General features: G+C 42.8%; 2 protein-coding genes across 2 annotated transcripts; one reads left to right on the top strand and one right to left on the bottom strand.

Annotated features, from left to right (window-relative positions):
• Positions 1-629: 629 nt before the first annotated feature.
• Positions 630-19890, top strand: LOC129105207 (granule associated Rac and RHOG effector protein 1-like). The gene is made up of 13 exons (XM_054616099.1): positions 630-1302; positions 8262-8474; positions 9155-9295; positions 9467-9562; positions 9854-10015; positions 10293-10451; positions 12600-12697; positions 13421-13546; positions 13893-14986; positions 15995-16160; positions 17098-17235; positions 17505-17580; positions 17842-19890. Exons 1-13 carry the CDS (start codon positions 799-801, stop codon positions 18190-18192), a joined length of 3324 nt encoding a protein of 1107 aa, XP_054472074.1. The 5' UTR covers positions 630-798; the 3' UTR covers positions 18193-19890.
• A 177-nt stretch (positions 19891-20067) lies between these two features.
• ss18l2 (ss18, like 2) lies at positions 20068-21082 on the bottom strand. Its single transcript, XM_054619105.1, has 4 exons — positions 20970-21082; positions 20647-20723; positions 20420-20504; positions 20068-20318 (listed from the first exon to the last, which is right to left on the bottom strand). Exons 1-4 carry the CDS (start codon positions 21036-21038, stop codon positions 20256-20258), a joined length of 294 nt encoding a protein of 97 aa, XP_054475080.1. The 5' UTR covers positions 21039-21082; the 3' UTR covers positions 20068-20255.
• Between the last annotated feature and the right edge of the window lie 1092 nt (positions 21083-22174).

Raw genomic sequence — 22174 nt, forward strand, 5'->3', positions numbered from 1 at the left:
ACAGGGGAGAAACCAGGAAGCTGCCGGAGACTTGGGATCAGCTGGCCACTCGCTCGCTGTCTGCAGAGTCCTGCTTCGTGAAGAGGATTTGAGACGGACTGGATCTGTCCGCCCTTCGCCTCCCTTAGCTCCTCTACCAGCCAGTGTACAAGAAACCACATCATCTGATTCCAACATTTACTTACATTTTTTGTTTTTTTATTATTACTCTCTTTTTTCCTCCGTACTGTTGACCAGTGTCTGATTTTTCCTTGGATTCATCTCTCATTATTTTTTTTGCTTTTTTCAGCTTTTAAAAGGAATTTTCTACTTTTATGAGTGCAGGGTGGGTATAGGTTTATATATATGTACAAGCATATGTGTATATACTCTATATACTGTATGAAGAAGGATTTTTTTTCCCATTCTGAAGGAAAGTTAATGCACTTTAAAAATAGGCTGCAGTATCACTATAAGTAAATAAAGCAGTGCTTTTGACTTCTCCTTCCCGTATTATGATAGTTTAGTTTGAAGCTGGAAACAGAGACTCTGAAGCTGTGTCTGTGCTGTGTTTAAGCTTGGCCTGACGGATCTGCAGCAGGCCTGCATGTAGGCATTTCACTCAGCCCGCCAGTCTTTTTGATCGCCCCTCTACAAGGCAACCTGAGATGAGCCTCTGGCAGGTGGAGTCCTTCAGCTTTCTTTTTACGTAACTTGAACAGTTTCAGGTCTGCGGACATTTTGTAAAGAGGAGAAGAGAACTTTGCCGGGGGGGGAAACCAACTAAAAACCACAGCTTCCGGTGCTGTTGCACCACCTATGTATTGTTGTAGTGCGCAGGAAAGTAAAATGGACTACAAGCGTCGCTTTTTGCTCGGCGGGTCCAAGCAGAAAGTGCAACAGCACCAGCAGTACCAGATGCCTGAGCTGAGCCGGACCCTGAGCGCCTCCCTGGCCTCCTCTTGCTCGGCCTCCTCGCCCATGGGCACTGGGGTGGGCATGCCCGGCAGCTGCCACCCACCTCCTTCTTGCGCCACCACCGCAGTTGCAGACATCCAGCAAGGCATCTCCAAATATTTGGATGCCCTCAACGTGTTCTGCCGGGCCAGCGCCTTCCTCACGGACCTGTTCAGCAGTGTGTTCAGGAACTCTCACTATTCCAAAGCAGCTATGCAACTGAAGGACGTGCAGGAACACGTCATGGAGGCGGCCAGCAGGCTGACTGCAGCAATAAAGCCCGAGATCGCCAAGATGTTGATGGAGCTGAGCGCCGGGGCCGCCAACTTCAAAGACCAGAACGACTTCAGCCTGCAGGATGTCGAGGTGGGTGATCACACAGAAACGCACGCCATCTCCACTTGTTGATCTCCTCTAAATACTGCTGAATGTCACATCGTGTGGACTTAAGTAACGTGACTCTCTCTTGTGTCTCCCAACTAAACAAAAAATGATTGACATTCAAGTCAACTGTTTGCTCTCCTGGAATGAATTAGTTAAGATCACAGCCTTAGGCACTGAAGTTGAGCACCACGTACCGTTTCATATTCATTTACCCATGACTCTTCTTCTAGCGGTGGTGCTAAGATGCTTAGCTGCTCTCTGTCAGAAGGCTAGCCCCATGAATCAGTGTTTCCTGGCTCAAATAGGATTCTCACAGTCAGTGTTAAGCTGGTGTCAGGATCTGAGGGTGAAGTGTGAAAAACACTGAGGATGTGAGAAGAAATGTCATCCTTTGTCACTGTGAATACCACACCCTCTTTCCACTGCACTGGATCTGCTGATGTGGATAAGGTGAAACATTGTAGCTGAGGATTTGGAGACTGATACACTGAATAACCAAAAGGCTCAGCTGTGCTATAGGAATCAGTTTCTTTCCCTGCCTCAAATTCCTTTTTGGATGTCTCTCTCTCCTTTACGCTGTTGTTTTTGTTCAACCTGAACATTATTGAGTAGAGCAGACCTTATGGCTGAGAGAACTACAAGTTCCTAGCAGTAGTAGCAGTGTAGTAATGCTATAGTTGCTATAGAATTCCTGCTCAGCGTTTTCTCCTAAATCTAGGCTGTGTCAGACCCAGGCCAGGAGGTTCATGAGGCCAGGTTGGATGATGCATGTTGACGGTGTCAGACCTCAAACATGGGTTCATTTCAGGTCACAGCCTTAGTCTGAAATGAGTCACCTGCAAAAGATCTGGGCACAATAGTTTAAAAAAAAAAAGAGATTTGCTGCTTTACGGGTTTTGCTTTTGAGAAGTAATAATCATGAATTGATAATTCTCATGGAAAATCCCAATTACAGTTGTTATCAGACTAATTGCAATTGGCATTGTTTCCCGAAGAGACGGTCTCTCATGTGGTTCCATCAGCATCGAGTAGCTGTATTTTTAGCTGTACGCCACACCCAAGCAGCCCCCAGCCTAAACCCCATCCTTCCTTATGATTACTACATCTGCTTATTTATCTTCCCTTTAATACACAGGTGTGAGCCTGTGGGACTCCCTGTGTGGCCGATCACCCCCCATCCTTAAATGTTTTCTTTTGAAAGCATAGAGAGACCATTAATTGAAAAAAATAACAATGTGACTTGAGTTCAGTAGTTTCTGAGACAACTTTTGGATTAAGAGAGAGTCCCAAAAGCAAAGTGAAAAATGTAGAAATTACAAGATGGCTTATTTGTTGCATATTTAGACATTTTCCGACTGACACTCTCTCTCCATAGTATGTATATCAACTACTACAGGACACTATTCAAACCACAAACCCCATAGGAAATGATAATAAACATATGACCATTTACATGTAAGTGTTTGCTGAACCAAAATCCCACACACATTTTAACACGTGAAAACTTCCCCTTTCTCTGGCCTAAAATCTTAACAATAATCTTGCCTCAAGTGTGCTTGCTTGCTTCACTTCAGATCCCTCAATTTTACTTACCTTGTCCAATTCCACTTTTTATACCCCAGTATTTAGGTAGTTCACATATTGATCTTCGTATTTGCCAAGTAGAGCAGAATTATGAATGCATGTAAGAATTGAGACAAAGTAGAATCCCCATCATATCTGATTCTGTGGCACCTGGGACAAATGTGCAGCAATGTGCCACAGTGGGGGTTATCTGTGTTGCCATAATCTGTATTAACATGTAGCAGGAGGTGGGTACAAGGCTGCGGCCAAGACACCAGAGGGGCAGCAGGACCTCAGTGGATGTGGCTGAGCCCAAAACAGGAAACACTTTTGCGCCGCAGTCAGTAAATCTGACTCTCTGTGGTCTCGGTTATGCACAAATGAATATTAGAGGAAGGCCAAGTCTGTGAAAGTTTAGACCTCATGGCTTGGCCCTCACACTTGCTGTCTGGCCCCGGTGCATAAAGGGAACATTTGTTAAAGGGGAGAAGGAAACTTATTAAAACTTTTACTTTACAATGGTCTTATTTGAGTTTGTCAGTTGTGTTAACCTCTGAGAAAAAACACTGCAGATACACAATGATTTAATGTTGGTAGAGTGAAGTATAAGGTGCCAGTTAAGTGTGAACAGAAATAGTGAGGTTAAATGGCACAGTAAGTGTTTTTTTTTTGTTGTTCTAGTTATAGGGCAGTGTTTGCCAAAGTAAAGAGTTGTAAAATATGTGGACAGAGGGAGTGTATCAACAATGGAAAACAAAAACTATTGGTTAAAGCTGATAAAGTTGCACCTAAAACTGAATCTGCAGCAGGCTTGAGGATGTTCCCTCATGTAGAGCGTTGCTTACCACTAAATATCTGCACTACTATGTTTTACTTTGGTAGAAGTTAATCTGTGCATTCACGGATTCAAGTTGTTTCGACCAACTTGTGATAATAATGGCTGCTAATTCCGCCTGTTCTTCACAATGTGATGTATTTGTGGCTGTAAAAGGGATTTTCCTTTGTCTGCCTGAGTGGAGGAATGCTGTTAGGCAGCTGGATGCACTGTGAGGTCTTCAAAAAGGGCCAAGAGCATTTCTGAGTTTGGGGAGTTGTGGTATGTGAAGCGTTTCCCCCCTGTCTTCCCTAGCTCATGTCTCCTTCTCCTCTTTCTTTCTTTCTTTTGCCCCCCCTCCTTTTTTTTTTTTTTTTTTTTTTTTTTCTTCACAAAGGGCCCCTAAAAGTTCAGGTCAGTTCAAACTGCAAAACTAGCTGGACTTTTTCTCAAAATCAGAGCCCAGCTTCCTGGCTGACTGCACTGCCAAATAAGCATGAAATTGTCACGGTTTGTTTAGAGGCCGTTTGCCGTTCATGCAAGTTTAAACCACAGAGTGAAGACCAGAGACAGACAGAGAGGCCCCCACAACCAGAGAGGCCTTCATGGCTGCATAACTCTTCCAGCCAACTACAGTGAACACTGGGAAAACAACCCTTCAGTCTTCAAATGTTAAAAAAAAAAAAAAAAAAATCACACATCAGACATGTTGTAGTAGTTTTCAATGTCCTGTATGTTGTTGAAATACAAAGCTAGAGAGAAGAAAATCATGAGAAGCCATGAGGTGTCTCCATGTCTGCTGTTGACAACCGTCCTGAGCATATGTATGGCAGACAGGATAAGGTTAAACAGAAAATTCCCACCAAAACGTCACATAATGCTATTTGAATTGGCTAAACCGGTGTGATTTTAAGCAAAATATAATGTAGCCTGCTGCTCACAGGTTGGTTCAACAATGTTTTTGGGCTTGCTCCTGTTTTCAGTACCGAGCAAAACAGGTTTAGCCAACACATTTTGTTGTGGGGCAATGTAATATAAACTATTGCCAATAGTTTCATGAAATGTAAAGGTCTGAGTATTTATAAAAAAAAAAAAAAAAAAAAAAGGCTATAATAGGTGGATAGTAGTATAATGTTCCCGCAAAGGCCGATGAAGAGGAATGCAGGAATGAAAACACAAAAAAAGTCGCCTTTGGTGAGAAACAATGCTTGTAAAAAGAACTCTGTTTACAAGAAATGTATATTAAATGTCTGTTTAAGCCCAATCAATATGTAATTTAAAGAATTTCAAAATGATTAGCGCTTGCTGATTAAGCTGAGATCATACCTTGAATGACTTTATAGTGCAACAGTAAAATCAGTTTCAGTTAATAGAGTACCATTATATGTTAGTGACCAGTTTTAAGTAACTCATAGGTAAAAACAATCGTGACCTTTCTGTTCCCTTTGAATGATTGTGCAAAAGGAAAGAAGAAAAAAAAGATAGCGATTTATCATTGACAGGCAGGCTCCTTGTTCTTTTTATTTCCACAGATTAGTTCAACAACCTGACCATCTGGTTATTATAACAACCTCACACTCCCTTCCCCAGAATAGGTCTATATCTCAGGAACATCACTACTGCTAGAGTCAGTGCATTTCTAGTGAAGGTGTTCTCAGAAAATAGAAGTGTAGATGTTGATTGACTCATGATTCGCCTTGTTTGGGCCTGAAAGAGGCCCAACAGTCTGCTTGGCTCGGCTCTACTCTTACTTCTCATATTTTCCATGACTGTGTGGGACACGGCGTAGCCAATCACATGTGTTATCCATTATCTTGTGCTGTAGCCAGGGCCTTATTTTATTTTTTTCTCATTTGGTTGTTGTTGACGAGTTTGTAACACTCCCAAGTTGCATTTGATCTCAACGTAAGCTTGCGCTGAGGCTGTTGTGGTCTTCTTTAGGATACACTGCAGATGATATCAGTTTGCTTTATTTGGCTGTATGTATTGTGTCCCAGCGTCATTATCAGGCTTTATGTGTCTGCTCTTATTTGTCTACTTTGCGTAAACACTAAATCTCTTGAGTTCTAATTAGTTGCGTCAACCTCAACAGCAGGAGAAGGAATTTCCCATCTTGTGCTCACTGGATCTGGGCCTGTGTTTATCCAGCCTCCCAGAGTGGTCTCAGTGTAGGCAGAGGGCTGAGCAGTGTATCGTCCTATTTTATACATCCTACGATGGGTCTGAGTTTAGGGACACGGACTTGCATTTTACAAATGTTGTTTTCATTGGCCATGCTAGCGGCACATCATTAGTAACGGCGATGTCGGGCTGTCGGTCCACCACAGGGGGCCAGACTGAAATGTCTCGACAACTATAATATGGTTTGCCATGAAGTTTTGTACAGACATTCATGGTCTCTGAGGATGAATCCTACTGACATTTTTGATCCTTTTGCATGTCCACTGGCGCTACCAGCAGGGTGACTTTTTAAAAAAAAATATTTGCCTATTATTGGACAGATTGGAGTGTAATTTTGTACAGACATTCGAGCACCCCAGATGATCTGTCAAAATTGAACAACATGGCCTTGAATTTAGCACCTTCTTCAGGTGAAAATTTCTGTTTGTGCAATGTGTGGTTCGTAACTCAATACCTGCAAAACTGAAGACATGAACATTACTCAGCTGTACTATGTTAGCATGATACAGAAATGTACTTTTGGTAGAAAAGTACATTTCAAATCAAATTGTTTATGAGTCAAGTTGTGTTTTGGGACCCCTCAGAGTGCATTGTTTCATCGAAAAAAACCAAAACTGCAGTAAGTAAAACCGGCAGCAAACCCAACAATTTGCTTTGTGATAGCATTTTTAATTAGTTTATTAGGTATATCAGGGATTATGGGGATACTTCTACTTTTCATTTTTATTTTATATTCTTGGGGCATTTTACCTTTTTTATTTTACAGTGAACCGTAGAGAGGTGACAGGAAATAAAAAGGAGAGATGGAGAATAACATCCAACAAAGGCCACTGGCTGAATCCAGTTTGGCGTGTTGTGATGACAGTATAACCTCTTATAATAAGTCTCCTGGATGGAATGACACACCGGTGAAGCAGCTATCAAAGTCCAGCCTCACATATTCCAGAAAGGACATCACATTCTGTTTTATAGTTGATATGAAAACAATGAACTTTCCAACAAGTGGAGGTTTTAGGCCTTTTAGGCATTTAAACAGTTAAGTTTTGGTTTCTATGCTGAAGAATGAAAGTCGCTGCATCCTGTTGATCCTGTCTGCCAGCAGCATATTTCTGTCTTTACAACTCAGCCTCCCCCTCGAGATATTTTCAGCCGGTACCTGAAAAAGAAAACCCTGTGACCACGGAGGACCGTCTGGTGTCCTGTTTCTCTTATTTTCCTAACTGAATAACAAACAACCTCTAAGCTTGGACTATTCTCTCACTAAACAAAAGCAAGCACTATCCCATTTTCCTTGTTTCATTTGAAAATGACTTGGGAAAGTTGGGAAAATCATAATAGCTTTTGTGATGTATTGGTAAAACATTGTATAGAGGGAAAAGTGTTTAAATTACAGGAGTAGATAGAAAAGGAAAGTCGTACACATTGTACTCATTCTCAGATGTTTGATATCTGTTTATAGCACATGATTTACCAGAAATGTAAACACATAGTTTGCTGAAATATGCCCTGGCAAAAAGTTTTATTTTGAAAGGTGTTGAAATCTCTGATTTCTGCTTCATGACTTGGCCTTGGCTCTCAGCTTTCCTATTCTGGCATTTGCTGTGGTAAAGAGTATGGTGGACAAATGTTGTTTATAGAGGAGATGATTATATATAGGTCTGTTGGATAAACCATATTGTGTAAAAGTCCACTATTGGTTGGAGCATGACATTAATCTTCTTTAAATGTGTTTTTAATGGGTCATTTTGTTATCATTAAAAGGAGCAGCCTGAAGACAATCTGCTGATATAGTTCATGTGATCTGGTGGCAAAAACAAATGTGATAGATGAGTAAACCGTTTAATGGGCCTGACATTGTTTTATTAAAATGTACTGTGTCGTAAAAAGTGTTAATATACTGCACCTCATTCCAAGGCAAATAATATAATTAAACCACATAGTGTACCTTACAATAAAGAAGTCTTTTAATGTTTCTACATTTACAGAACTAGGCATATAACTTAACGGCTGCACTATTCCTGCCAAGCCCAATGTTCTCTGTTCTTGAGGTGTGGAAACAATAACAAGCTCAAGGTAGTTTTGGAGTTCAGGAGTTCTGTGTTTTTCTCTTTAGTTTCTCAGTCGCTGGGTCTTTTTGGGGGGCCTGAAAATGTACAAAATGTCAGAGCTTTGGATCACTTTTTGGTGAGGCAGCCAGTCATTGTTTGAGGTATTGCGTTGGTTATTCAGAGTGTTAACTAACCACTCAGGAATGTGGACATACATGTTAGTTTTGTAGCCTGCAGGCATCCTTATTGTTCCGTGTCTCAAACATTGTGACTTATGTCCTCCAGCATGTTAATGATGGATGTTGTAACAGTAATCTTTGTCATCTGTTTTACAGGTGCTGGGTCGATGCTTCCTCACGGTGATGCAGGTCCATTTCCAGTTTCTATCACAGGCTTTGCAGAAGGTCCAGCCCGTGGCTCAGTCCTGCCTGGCAGAGGCTCTTGCCCAGGCCCAGGAGCGCTGCTCCAACGCCCGCTCCCAAAGCTCTGACCTTGGGCCCCTCACGGAGCTGGAGGAAGCCTCCCGCTCATGGAAAGGTGCAGCTCAGGTACGCAGTCACGGGGCGCCTCTTCCTGGTCTGGGCCTTTTGGAAATACAGGTTTTTTTTTTCTGTGTGAGGTGAAAAGCTGACTTGTGAAACATTCCTGAGAAATGCCAGCTGTTCACGGTTTCCAGCCTCAATTTCCTAATTCCTCTTTTTTTGGGCTGCAGTTTGTCTGTGAACCTGCTATGTTATGTTCTGCACCCCATTACACCCAAACCCATGTAAAAGAGGCACTTTTAACTAATTCCCAGTCTAATAAGTCCCCCTGGCCCATTTGGAGATTTGTTGTATAAAGGCAGGCAGAGAGGAGAATAGTGGGTTGATTGATCTGTTAAGCCATGGCATGCAGATTGTAAGCCCTAGAGGGGACAGGCCTGAAAAGACCCTGGTAGAATGTGCTGGATGGGCGTTTTGGCAGAGGGAGGCAGCTGCACACGCTTTTTTATCATCCTAAAATGTGTACCTCCCAGTGCTAAATTATTCAGATGTTCAGATATTTAGAGACAATTTGCCTTTTAAAACCAACCACTATCCTTCTTATAAATAATGATTTTTTTTGGAAATGCTGGTCACCGGATTTAGCAGTGCAATCATTCTCAAGTATGTCTTGCATTTCTCTGTGAGATTGTGGTATGTTAATGTAGATGTAACAGCCGTCACTCAGCTCTCTGCTGTGCCCTCAGGCCATGGCGAGGCTGAGAGAGAGGGGCCGCGACGGCTGCCTGGCAGGCATCCAGGTTCAGCATCTCTTCTGCTCCAACAACACCACCATCCCTGAGCACCAGCTGAAGGAGCTCAACATGAAGATTGACAATGCTTTACAGGTACAGTATCAGCCCAAAGACCAGGGCAGGTTATTCCAGTGCTTTGTAGATTTTTAAAACTACTGACACGGGTTTTAAGATTTACATGGACATCTACTTATGCTTTTTCTTTAAGTATCAGGTAAAAGTATAATTTAGATTTAATAGGTCATGTTTTCTCTCTATCACCAGGCCTACAAAGCAGCACTAGAGAGCCTGGGCCATAGTGAGTATGCACTGAAGGCCGGCTTTCATCTTAACCCCAAAGCTGTGGAGGCGGCCTTACAGGTGGGTTCACTCTCAAAACGTTAGTAAAAATATTGATAGAATAACAAATAGGGAGGGATACTCTACAATGATGCAGTTAGACAATATGACATTTATTGATTCTTTAAAAAATGACATATTCGCTGTTTAGAAAAATTTGGTTTTCCTTTACTATTTTTTCTTGTTGATTATTTGTCAAAAGAGCAACAATTGTTGTTTCATTGCTGTGCGTCTCCATCATCTTTATGTCGTTTGTGTGTTTTGCACCATTTGTGTGTACATGTGTGTATGTTAACATGCTGGTGTGTGTAGAGCTGCTGCAGTGAGGCGGAGGCCCAGCAGGCCGGCAGGATGCAGACCACCTCCCAGCCCATCCAGTGCGAGCTGCCCACCATACCAGTACAGATCGGCTCACATTTCCTCAAAGGAGTTTCCTTCAACGAGTCAGCGGCTGAAAACCTCAAACTGAAAACGGTATGGTCCTTGACCCGACTGGCCAGCTTCTATTGTTTTTTTTTTTTTTACCCTGTGTTCTCCCAAAAAGTTGAAGTTTCCCTATTGCTTTAAAAAAAGAAGTTAATTGTCCACCATGATTCTGCTCTGCACTCAAAGTCAGCACTGTGATTGGAGCAATAACCTCAGCAGATGTGTGATCTAGTGAAAAGCTCTTGTTGCTAATCTGTAGTGTGACATCATTAGACGTCGATGGCATACCGCTTTGTTGATGGCCCAGTGTGTTTTGTCTCCTCAGCACACGATGCTGCAGCTCATTAAGGAGGTGCTGGGCCAGAACGGAATGACCCCCAGGGATGACTCTCCCGTCACTGAGGTCCTCAACCAAGTCTGCCCATCCAGTTGGAGAGGAGCCTGCAAGACAGCAGTCCAGCTGCTGTTTGCCCAGGCCGGTCTGGTGAGTAGAGATGTGAAAAATAACTTAATTATTCCTGAGAATATGGACCCTCGGGAAATGAAAACCTGTAACCTCGGGATCTGTTCTGATTCCTGTTCTCGTAGAAATACATTTCACTTAAATAGATCGTAACACCTTTTATACTAATGGGATATAAAATGGATGTTTGGTTTTTTTGCATGACAGTCTACATTTTGAGCATTTGACTCACGCTCTTAACCAGAAAACCTTCATGTGAGCATTACAGTGACACTAGGGAACAGTCTCTGTTACAGTCTCTAAGAAGAGAGTAGTTTTGTGTTTGTGTAAGGCATACTTAGATTACCAGTTGTGTAGAAAGATCTCTATTGGATCCTCGGTCAGTATTTTGCTCTTGTTAACATCCATCACCACAGTGTAGTTGATACAACAGAGCAGCAGAAAAGGAGGTGACGTGCTGACGTGAACAGGCCTGTTGTTCTTCACTGACACATGCTTAAGTTACCGAGTCCTCTCCCTTTTGTGGGTTTGGCAACTTGCGTCCCATTGTTTGTCAGATCTGTAATGGAGATGAGGGGTTCTGTCCCCTTTTGCTTTGAGGCAGCAGCGAGGTATAAACAAACACTAGATAGACACAAAAGGGATGAAACATTCCTGCAGCATCTGGGCGAAGGATGGGCTCGCCTGGGCTGGTTTGCAAACACAATCCTCCCCCTCCTGTTGAAAAGGGGAGTCACGGGGAGGGAGGGTCAGCAGCAGGACCTCCACCGAGTAACACCGGGGTGTTTATGCTCCGGTGTTTATTTCCTCTGTGGGGTCTGCCCTGTTTTTTGTGTCCAGCCCTGCCAGTCCCGTGTTAATGGTGAAACAAACCCTGGATGATGGATGAGCGCTTCGCATTAGCTCCTTATCTGATCCTATAGCCACTCAAACGAAAGCGGATCACACAGCAGTACACACACACACACACACACACACACACACACACACACACACACACACACACACACACACACACACACACACACACACATAAGCCCCTTTCACACAGCCTGTTCAAGCGGGACTGTTGTGCCGTTATTCCGCCAGGCTGTTCTGTATGAGAGTTACAGAGGTTGAATAGGAAGACCGAGTACAGAGCCGAGCCGACTGTGTGACTGGGACAGCCGGCACAGTGTAACGGGTGTGGCGTTTTAATGAGCTAGCTGCTTACCTGAAGCATCTGGGAATGGCAGCGAATTGGGGAGGCAACAGGGAGCAGAAGCACTTCAACACAGATCACCCACCATTATTGTTTAGGATATTTGTCATCGTCGACGCCGTTGTGTTAGACGTCGTGCCTCTTTTGCTCCAGTGATGGCATCTTCTTTTCGGCAGTATTCCAGAATGTCTGTGTGAAACGGGGTTAAATTGTCTTCCCCACACTTTTCTTTTTAAATACTTCCATATATGTACATACACACTTTAGTAATACCTCCCCACACACAGTGTTTCTCCTCCCCGTTTTCTCTCTTTTACGTTATCAGTAATAATCACCATCTGTTTGCTGTTGTTTCTGGCAGCATTCATCACTAGAGACTCCCTTTTTTTCCTACTAGTCATCGGGTCATGTGCAGAAGTTGACCTCCTCTGTTTTTCTGCATGTTTCCTCCTCCCTATGGCTCCAACGACCTTGTCGTTTTGTGTTTCGGCGTGGTTGACGCACTGTTTGTGTGTGTATACGGGGCTCTCTCTTTAGGCAAGCCCGGGGTTTCCGAGGATACACCTGCTTTTATAACAACAATAGGGTAACTTCCTGCAATACAGGAAATAGACTCCTCCCGTCTTCCCTTCCTCTCTGTGACCCAGCTGAGCAGGTCTCAAGGAGCCAAGGCCACTTTCAAAGAACTTTCAAATAAATTTGACTAGCAGCAGACAGGAAGGCTGGCCTGTTTGTGCCACTGGCTGACTAAAGACATCCTCACTGTGAACCGTCTCTCTCTTTGCTTGGTGGGAAACCGATGATCCACCAGTTGTTTTAGTTGTGTAAATTAGTCAGCAGACAGTATGCTACAAACGTTCGCAGATTGCTTGCACAAGCAGGATTCACAATAAGGGTATAGATGGTGGTGAATAATGCTTTTTCTGTCAGGAGTTGCTGATGTAGGTGTGTTTTGTGTGTACCAACAGGTTGTTGTTGATACAGCTCAGATTGAGAACAAGGAGGCCTATGCTCCCCAGATCACTCTTGAAGGTTCCAAAGTGGTGGTGCAGGTTCCCTCTACATGGTAAGGTCATCAAAACACTTGGTGGGAAACTTCTTTATATGGACATTCCTTCCAAATAATCACCGTTCATTCTTTATGAGAAATGTGAAACATATGAACACAAATTGTTACAGTTGCATCACCAGATAGTTGATCAAATGTAGCAAAGTGAACAGACACATGTTAAACATATGCATGCAGACAGAGAGGGGGGTTGAGAGAGCAGACACTGCTAAGAGCTAACGTTCAAAACACAATTAGGAGGAATGGAGAATCTGGTTAATACGCTGGATTTAATAAACTGAGTACACAAAGCTGTTTAGAACCTTTTTAATCAGCTTTGTATATGCGTTTGTTTTAGGGTTAATTTGCAATAACTGTACTTCAGCAGTATATTAGCAAGCAGACGTACTCAAGCATTTTCACATCTTGAAACAGAAATACTTTTCTCGTCCCAGGAGCATTGTGCCATATGCTCTGCGCTGAATTCTTCTCAAGACTGTCTTACAGCTGCAACAGGAGTGTAAACTTCCTGGTTCAGTGGGCCATAATGAATACACTAAACCAGCTTGTGAGCTAAACAAGTGGCCTGTTGGTTTATTTTGGCTCATCTTTACTTCTTTATTAATGTTTTTAGCAAATGCACCTGGGCTTTTGTATACAAGACAAAGTGTGGATTTGCAGTTCCTGTCTCTTCATGTTGTGTGTGTGTACGTGTGTGTGTACGTGTGTGTACGTGTTCAGGTGTCTGAAGGAGGACCCAGCCACTATGTCCCTGCTCCAGCGGAGCTTGGATCCGGAGAAGACACTCGGTCTCGTCGACGTGCTGTACACTGCAGTGTTTGACATCAACAGGTGGAAGGAGAGAAAGTGAGTGGACGTTAGATACTGTTATTATAAACAACCCCTTAATTTACCAACAAGGAGCTTTAAGATAAGATAATCCTTTATTAGTCCCGCAGCGGGGAAATTTTCAGGCTTACAGCAGCATAGAGTTACCATGTAGCTTTGCTGTACAGGAGATGTGGGAAATCCCCCTAAATCTCAACAGATAATATGAACAGGTGATGTGTGGACTGTACTGAGATTTGGGGGGATTTCCCACTTCTCCTGTTTGGTTAAAATGAGCCCTGGTGCCCAATATTCATTTTTCAATTTACTGTCGTGTTTTTAATACTAAATAATGATGTGCTTGTCTTTCTCTTCCCTCCAAAAGAGAGCAAGCCTTGCCCACTATTCAGATGCAGCTGCAGCGGGAGATCCCGGATTATGGCGGCCAGGCAGACCTGCCTCTAGGCACCAGCTCCAAGACCTCCAGTGGGTTGCCCAAAACAATATCCAAGCTCACTTCCAAGTTCACGAAGAAGGTCTCCTCCAGCTCCAACAGTGGGGGCAGTTACTCCATCCCTAGCACCCCGTCTCGCAGCATGCTGACAACCAGTAGCTCTGAGGATAAGACCAAGAGCCTGGGCCACGGCGACGGGAGGCTGCAGAGCATCCTGCAGATGAGCAGCCTGTCCTGCCCCTCTGACTCCTCCCAGCAGAGCCAGCTTGCAAACGGTTTAGTGTCCGATGACCAGGGGATGAACCTGCCGACTGACCAGGAGATGCAGGATGTCATCGACTTTCTCTCAGGATTCAACATGGGAAAATCTCAGCAGGCCTCGCCCCTGGTCAAGAGGAGGAACTCTGTGGCGTCTGCGAACCCCGCTGAGCTGAAGCCGCCGAGTGGACCTCCGCCGACCTCCCAATCTAGCTCTCACAGTGCCCTACATCCTCAAGCTCAGAGCCTGACGCAGCCTCAGCCCCAGCCTCCACCATCGGTGCAGAAACAGCAGCCTCAGCCACAACAACAGCCACCTCCTCCACAGCAACAACAGCCCGCTCCTCCACCCCCTCAACAGCCCTCCCCCCAGGCCCTGCAGTACTACCAGCACCTCCTGCAGCCCATCAGTCAGCAGCAGCCACCTCCTCCTCAGCTTCCTCCTCAGCAGACCCCCCCCCAGGTCTTGTCACAGCAAAGAGTGGCAAGCAAGTGGCTCAGCTCCTCTGGGCAACAGCCTCCACCGCAAGGCCCCCCAGCAGGACTGTCACCGCTGGGTCCAATCGGGCAGTGGGGCTCTCCTGGACTGCCTGACCTGAGCTCAGATCTGTACAGCCTGGGCCTGGTCAGCACCTACATGGACAGTGTCATGTCAGAGATGCTGGGTCAGAAGCCACAGGGGCCCCGCAACAACACCTGGCCCAACAGGGACCAGAGTGAAGGAGTGTTTGGAGTCCTGGGAGACACGCTGCCCTTTGACCCAGCAGGTGAGATCCACCTCTTTTTCATTTGTCCACGATTCTTTCTTTTTCAAGCTTTGCTGACAAAATATGCTAATTATTTAAAAAAAATAGTAATAAGAGAAGCAGCTCAGCAATGTTTTTTTATGACTTACAATACAGTTATAAGTTATTTATGCATTAAACCAAGAGACTAAGGGTCAAAACAGGATTTGGGTGTTCTGAATTACCCCAGGTATCCATACAATCCAGTTAAAAACGCTTGCAGTGGGTAACTAGCTGAAATACAAAACAATGATGTATAGATATAAATTAAAACCTTTTATTGCTCCGTAAAACTAATTTGTTTGCAGGCATCAGTCGATAACAACATAAAGGGATTACTATGCAAAGATTATTATCATACACAAAAGGCCATTTCATCATATTAAAGTAAAGCAGTGTAATGGCAGTGGGGATACATAAGGGTCCTTCTTATTTATGTCTCCAACTAAAGTGGTGTGAAGAAAGCAAATTGCGAGGAAATAATTAGGATGGTCACAAGTTTGTCAAGGGTGGACCATATAGACATTTTTTATTTCTTTTTTTACTTCCTTTTTAGTGCATTAGGTAAGGCAGATATCTTGTAAAACGTCACTATGCAAACACAGATGTCATATCATGTTTCCAGTTGTTGTAAAGAGAAATAATATATTTGATTCTCTTTATATACTATCTTGTAAACATTCAAGCAGATTTCAGACTTGGACCCTGATCCCAGTAACATAATCAATGTTGGTCAGACAGTGTGAGCAGCTGCTTTCCACTACAAGTTGACGATTAATGCTGAATTTATCCTGTGTCAGTTGCTATTTTTACAGTGCAGCAGACTCTTTTGATTGCAGTCGAGGCCTATTGTGCAGAGTTGACTTACGGCTATTGTGATTTTTCTGCTGTGGTAGACAGTCTGGCTAAACGGAATGAGCTCCGGGGATCGAAAGAGAAAAGCTGAGGGTGTCAGAAACTCATAGATGTGTTTATCCTTTTCACACCCAGTTGGCTCCGACCCAGAGTTTGCACGTTACGTTGCCGGCGTCAGCCAGGCCATGCAGCAGAAGCGGCAGGTGCAGCACATCCGTCGCCCCAGCAACACGCGCAGCAACTGGCCAATGCCTGAAGAGCAACACAGGACCTGGTCCCACCCAGAGTACTACAGTGAGGGGTAGGTATCGGTTCATGAGATTCACCTAGTCACGGATTCAGTTCTATACATGGTAAAAATATATTTTGTAGTTTAAAACCCAGCCCTTTCTTTTGGTAAAACTGACAAAAAAGGTAATTTACACAAAGCCGCCAATGAAAATGTTTAACTGGACAGCCAATGAGATTCAGTAACTTCATTTGGTAAGGGCTGGCACCCAAATCATCAGAGAAATTCATTGAACGGCAAGAGCTTTTGGTTGTTGATGACCAAACTTCTTTGGCTACGTGATCACAGCTTCATGTCCCGCCTCCTGCATGCTTTACCCAGGTGCCACCTCTCGCCTTAACCAACAGAGTGTTCCCAGTAGAGGAGAACACGTCTGACACAGACGATCTTTTGCCTTTTACAAATCTGACATCAATACATGATAAACAAGATCCAGGCAGCAGCAGTATAGTGCTGAACTGTTGGAGGGTTATTTAAAGCGTGGTTTCATCAAGTGCACAAAAGTGTTGAGCAATGTCCTGATTAAATGAATGATGTGGCAGGCATCATCGATAGGTGAGGCAATTACCATGTAATTATGTGAGACAAGACTATCCTGCTTAGATATTATGGGAGAAAGTATGAAGATGTAATAAGGGAGCCATTACTGCAGTGGCTTCCTACTTGTAAACCCTGAGCAAGGACCAAGACATCCTGTCTATATGTTATATGTTGATATAGTCATCAAATACCACTGAATCAACAATTAACCCTACAAATCACCAACATGCAAAGAAGGGTTAGCTTTACAATTACAGATTTATCTTTAATTGTGTTATCAAGGTGTTAGGACACCATCATCATGATCATCATCATCATCAAATAAATCTGAATCTTTGATACCTTGGAATACCACATTGCTAAGAGTCAAAACGTTTCAGGGCTAACACCTCGTCTGTTGTGTCCTCAGGGAGGCCGTAAACAGCAGCTGGTCAGCCAATCAGGGGGACTCGGCCAGCTCCAGCGATGAGACGTCTTCAGCCAATGGTGACAGTCTGTTTTCCATGTTTTCTGGTCCGGACCTTGTAGCGGCGGTTAAACAAAGGAGGTAAGACCCCAAACTCATCCACGGGCTTAGATTTGTCTCGTCATTTCCATTCATCCAGCGTTCACCAACAACGACATTCAATAATGAATCATCATACAATGTGATAAACTGAAGTTTTCTTTGGTTGATATTCCCCACAGAACTACTGTGTTATTACACACTTGTTGATAATGCATAGATGATGTGCAGGCTCGGCTGTTTGAGACATGCTCATAGCTGGACAGTATGTGAGTGTTAATAACGTTCAATGTACATTTCTCTGTTCTTAGAAAACACAGCTGTGGTGAGCCGGAGGTGTGCACTCTGCCCTCACCACCACTCCATCACATCTGCGATGATAACCAGGTAAAGTATTGAGAGCACTGTGCATGAAGCACCAGTGTTGTCACTTTGCAAACTACTCGTGGGAAAACACATTTTAAAATATATTTGTTTTTTTGACGTCAAGGCAACATCAGAAACAGTTGTACCTTTGACAGCGCCAGTGAAACCTTGTTGGGAATCGCAAATCATTTTTCGGCCTCACTGTAAAGAATTGATTTGACCTTTTGTGATTAGTAATTGAACTTTTCAACTTTACTGATCGCTGTGTGCTGTGTCCAACAGGACAGCAAGACTAAAACCTGGCCTCCCAAAGCGCCATGGCAGCACTCCACCCACAACAACACCATGCCCAATCCCAGCTCTTCCTTGTACCAGATGAACATCCCTCCTTCCTCCCAGTGGAGCGACTCCATGCAGATGCTGCAGTCTCCCGTGTGGTCCACTGCCAGCGACTGCTCCCCCTCCGCCGGCATCTCCTCTGGTTTTCCCTTCACCCAGCAGCAGCAGCAGCAACAGCAACAACAACAACAGCAACAACAACAGCAGCAGCAGCAACACAAACCCATGACCAAGGGCTTTAAATCCTTCCCCCTCAAACATGAGCACAGGCCCTCCTACCTTCACCAGTACTGATCACAGTCTAATGTCGAACGAGCCCGCGGTGAATTGCCACCGAGGGCCTGTAGCTCCGTTAGATCAGCCACTGAGTGGGCCGAGCTGCAGCCATTACAGTCCACACCCACTGAATTGGAAGATTTCAAAGCCTTAGAGGCAAAGTTAAGTACACACACTGGCTCAACATTTTTGTACCTATATTTTTCCATGTCAAACATCCCCCATTTGAAAAGGAGACGTATTTTGAAGTTTTTTGAACTGCCATGTTTTAAACTACGACGAGTGCATGTGTCACGCTGGCAGCAGTTAAGTCTAGCGGCCGTTTCTCTGTCTGTTCGAGCTGACGTCTCCTCAGACAAGAGCTGGAGACGTGCACGGCCGTCGCCCACTTGCTTCTGCAGCTGAACACGTGTGTAAGTGAGTGGATCACAAGGGGGCAGGGGCTTGAAATGCTCTCATTTTGCCCATAATAAATATACTGTGTCTACATAGCTGTAACTGCCAAATCTCACCCAAGATGACTCAGACTACAGCTACCATCTACTGTTTCATAGCTTGTAAAATAATGAAGTTGAAATATAAATATTTAGTTCTTTTTATTAAGAGGCTTTGAGCAGGCTCAGCATAAATATAGTAAGTCACTGCAGAGGTGTCATTTGAGGAAATACACTACTTTTTTCAACAACTGACCAGAGTTAAGAGTTATAGCAGTAACTATGTGCCATGTTGGTATCGATAGCACTTGCAGAGTTTTCCCAACCAAAGCATTGTTCAGAAGATGAATTGTGCTGAAGAGAAAAGAGGCGGGTCTGAGATTATTGATAAACAGTGAAGTTACACATCCTATTGAACAAAAGCATTAGGGAACACCTTCACATTCAGAACGCAGTCATTTCCTCCTCTCTGATTGGCAGTTGTTTGCTCCAGATTGACACTAACTCCCATAAAGCTAACTTTTCTTCTGTTTAATAATACAATATTTTTCTCGTACAATTATTGACAGTATTAATCTTATTTTTGTATTTTCTTACATGTTATACCATTACTGTATGTTAGTATTCTAGTAGGCATATTACATAAAACATTATTTTCCACCTCCCAATATGTGAAAAAGCACATTTCTTTTCCTACAGAGTTGAACTTCACCATCTAAAGGTTACCAAATATGCCATGCTAAACACTAAAACATTGTGTGATGAGGGTTTTTTCGAGCCCTTGTTTCTTCGGTTTCTATGGCAATGGGCTGTATTTAAAAGCCCAGAATGTTATCTTTTTGTGATGTTTGCGGATGCCAATGTTGCCTGTATTTATGAAATGACACCATGTTTTCAGAAAACTAACATACTTAACATGTTTACAGAGAATTGTTTGCTGTATATACATATAAATATATATCTTTTTATAGTTAATGTGCTTTGCACAATCAAGATATAGGGTTTGTTGCTTTTTCTGTCTGTGTTATCTCCCTAACTGTTGCAGCCTTTTTTAAAGACATCATTACAGACCTTGGACTGTAACTGTAAGCTTCTCGGCTGTGTCAAATGGTTTACTAGTGGCTTCTACAAAATAAAATAAAAAAATAATAAAAAACATGTTGCCCTGATAGAAGATATGAAGGGGGACTGCTTGGCTTATGTTGCTTATTGTTCTCTTGAGCTGGCAACTGAATCTTTCCAAGTGTACCAGCAATGCAAAAAATGAATAAAAATGACTAGCAATTCGAAATGTTGTTTTTGTAGTTTTTGGCTGAAGAGTCGTTCACTTTTCTCTCTGAATGTTATATTCAAACTGCACTCGACTCCTGCAGGGAACTTTTCATATGTTTAAGCATTATGTGCACAGACACAATTTGGTCTCTGAGTGATTTCAGAAAATAACACCAAGAACAAGTTTGAAAAATAGAAAACATTTTAATGTACAGCCCAAACAAAAAAATTGTATTTAGAATTTACAGAATTGATCCGCATTATATTGATCTTCATTGTAGCATTACTGAATTGGAGTAATCAATAATCCTTGCATGGGTAACATTATTGAAAAACAATAATAGTTATGATAAACATATGTGATGGAAGCTGCCATCATGATGTCCCACCGTTCCCATTCACAGTGGGTGTTGAAGCTGACGTTTCATTAGATGTAGACTGTAAACAAACAACATAGTATTAGTAATAAGCAAACCAATCACAGAAACACTGCCAATGATATTATTTCTGCAGTCAGTATTCGTGCTGTTTGTCTTTACATGTGTGGAGGGAGGCATGCTGTCTGGACTGGCATCAGCTATAGTTGCCAAATAGACGATGTTGCGGTGCAGGATCTGTTGGTATCTGTTGAGGGAGAAGGAAAACAGCAGCTGAAAGACTTCAAGATGCATTAGTGTGCCAACCTCTGGATATGCACTGAGTCAGTGTGCATTATCAGTGATCTGCATGTGTTACAGGCAGGGGGCTTAAGGGCTGTGTGACTCACTGCACACACTCCACTGCTCGGCCTTTCTGCATGTATTCAGCGATGCATCGGATCAACTGGTCGTTCTCATCCAGCAACTGGGGAAGACAGAAAAAAAAAAAAGCAACCACTGAGCTGATATGTTGGTTTGAACAAGATAAAACAAGTCTCTGATTGCAACACCAAATCCTTTCACAAAGAGCAGCCCTGCATGCATGCTGGTGTCCATGCATGCAGCCTCACTGAGTGTAAACAACACGGGCTCCTCTCGTGGTTTACTGTGCGGGAGACATCCGCTCCGTTAAATATCATTTATTATATATGATTATTTACTGTTGTCTTACCCTCTGTATTGTTTCTTGGTTGATTTTCGCCTTCCCTCGTAGTTTCTTTGGCACAAAGACAATCGACATATTCGTGTAGATGCTGTTTCTTCTTCTTCTTCTTCTTCTTCTTCTTCTTCGGTCCTACCTTTTCTTCTTTCTTCTTCGTTGTTTCCTCCACGGACGCACGTATCATTCCTGCTGAACTACCGCCATCTTCTGGACATTTGCAGTCTAGCAGGCCTGTAAGGTGGGCCGACTGTAAACACAAACATTTTTCATTTTGTAACATGTTGTATTTATTGTTGTCAATATGTTTGTAAGTGTAAAAAATGTAATTATTAAATGTATTTGTTCATTACAGCAGCATAGAGATAGTACAAACAAGAGACATAGTACAAAAACTGTATTATAAATAAGTAATAAAAGTAGTAAACAGGAAAGAATTATTAAATAAGTAAAAACAAATTAAATAAAATAAAATCCACAATAACTAAAAAATATTGAATATACAGACAGAGTAATTATAGTATTGCACAGTGTATTTATATTGCACAGATGTTTTAGTGTTTTTAGTGATTTATTTATTTAGGTATGAAAATAAATATAAAAGTAAGATCTACTCAATCTAAATCTAAATAAACAATCTAAATGGGGTTAAGACATTTCTAAACCCCATTTAGATTGGTTATGTACTACATAATACATGTACTCTGCTTTGGTGTTACAAAGCTATACTGGGCAAATTGCCCTCTAAAAGTTTAGATAACAAACACATATAAGTAACTAATTATATTTTTATTATATATGTGTGTTGAAAACGGAAAACTCTTTTGTAAAGAAGCACATTGGGATCTGAAATTCTTTATGCAGTAAATTAGATTGCCATTAAGAATTCGTTTTCTAACTCAAAGTGTTACCGAAGGTTGTATTGCCCTCTCAGATTAGGGGCACTTTAGGTCGAGAAGGGTCTGCAGAGTGTCTGATCCTTCGTCCATTTCTATTCCAAAAAATTCTGCTATAGGTCAATGGTATTAAGATTGTGGTTACTGTATCTTGAATGATTGTTTTTGTCCTTTTCTCCAAGATTCCAAAAATTAATTCCAAGAATGAACATTTCTCATGTGCAGAACAGAGTGCACGGCACTATTGGACTGATGTCTACCATCATAGTCCAGGGTGGCGAACCTCCAGCCCTCCTTTATCCTCTTGTAGTGGACTACCTT

Source organism: Anoplopoma fimbria, chromosome 2 (assembly GCF_027596085.1).
Source record: "Anoplopoma fimbria isolate UVic2021 breed Golden Eagle Sablefish chromosome 2, Afim_UVic_2022, whole genome shotgun sequence".
NCBI classification, from domain to species: Eukaryota; Metazoa; Chordata; class Actinopteri; order Perciformes; family Anoplopomatidae; genus Anoplopoma; species Anoplopoma fimbria.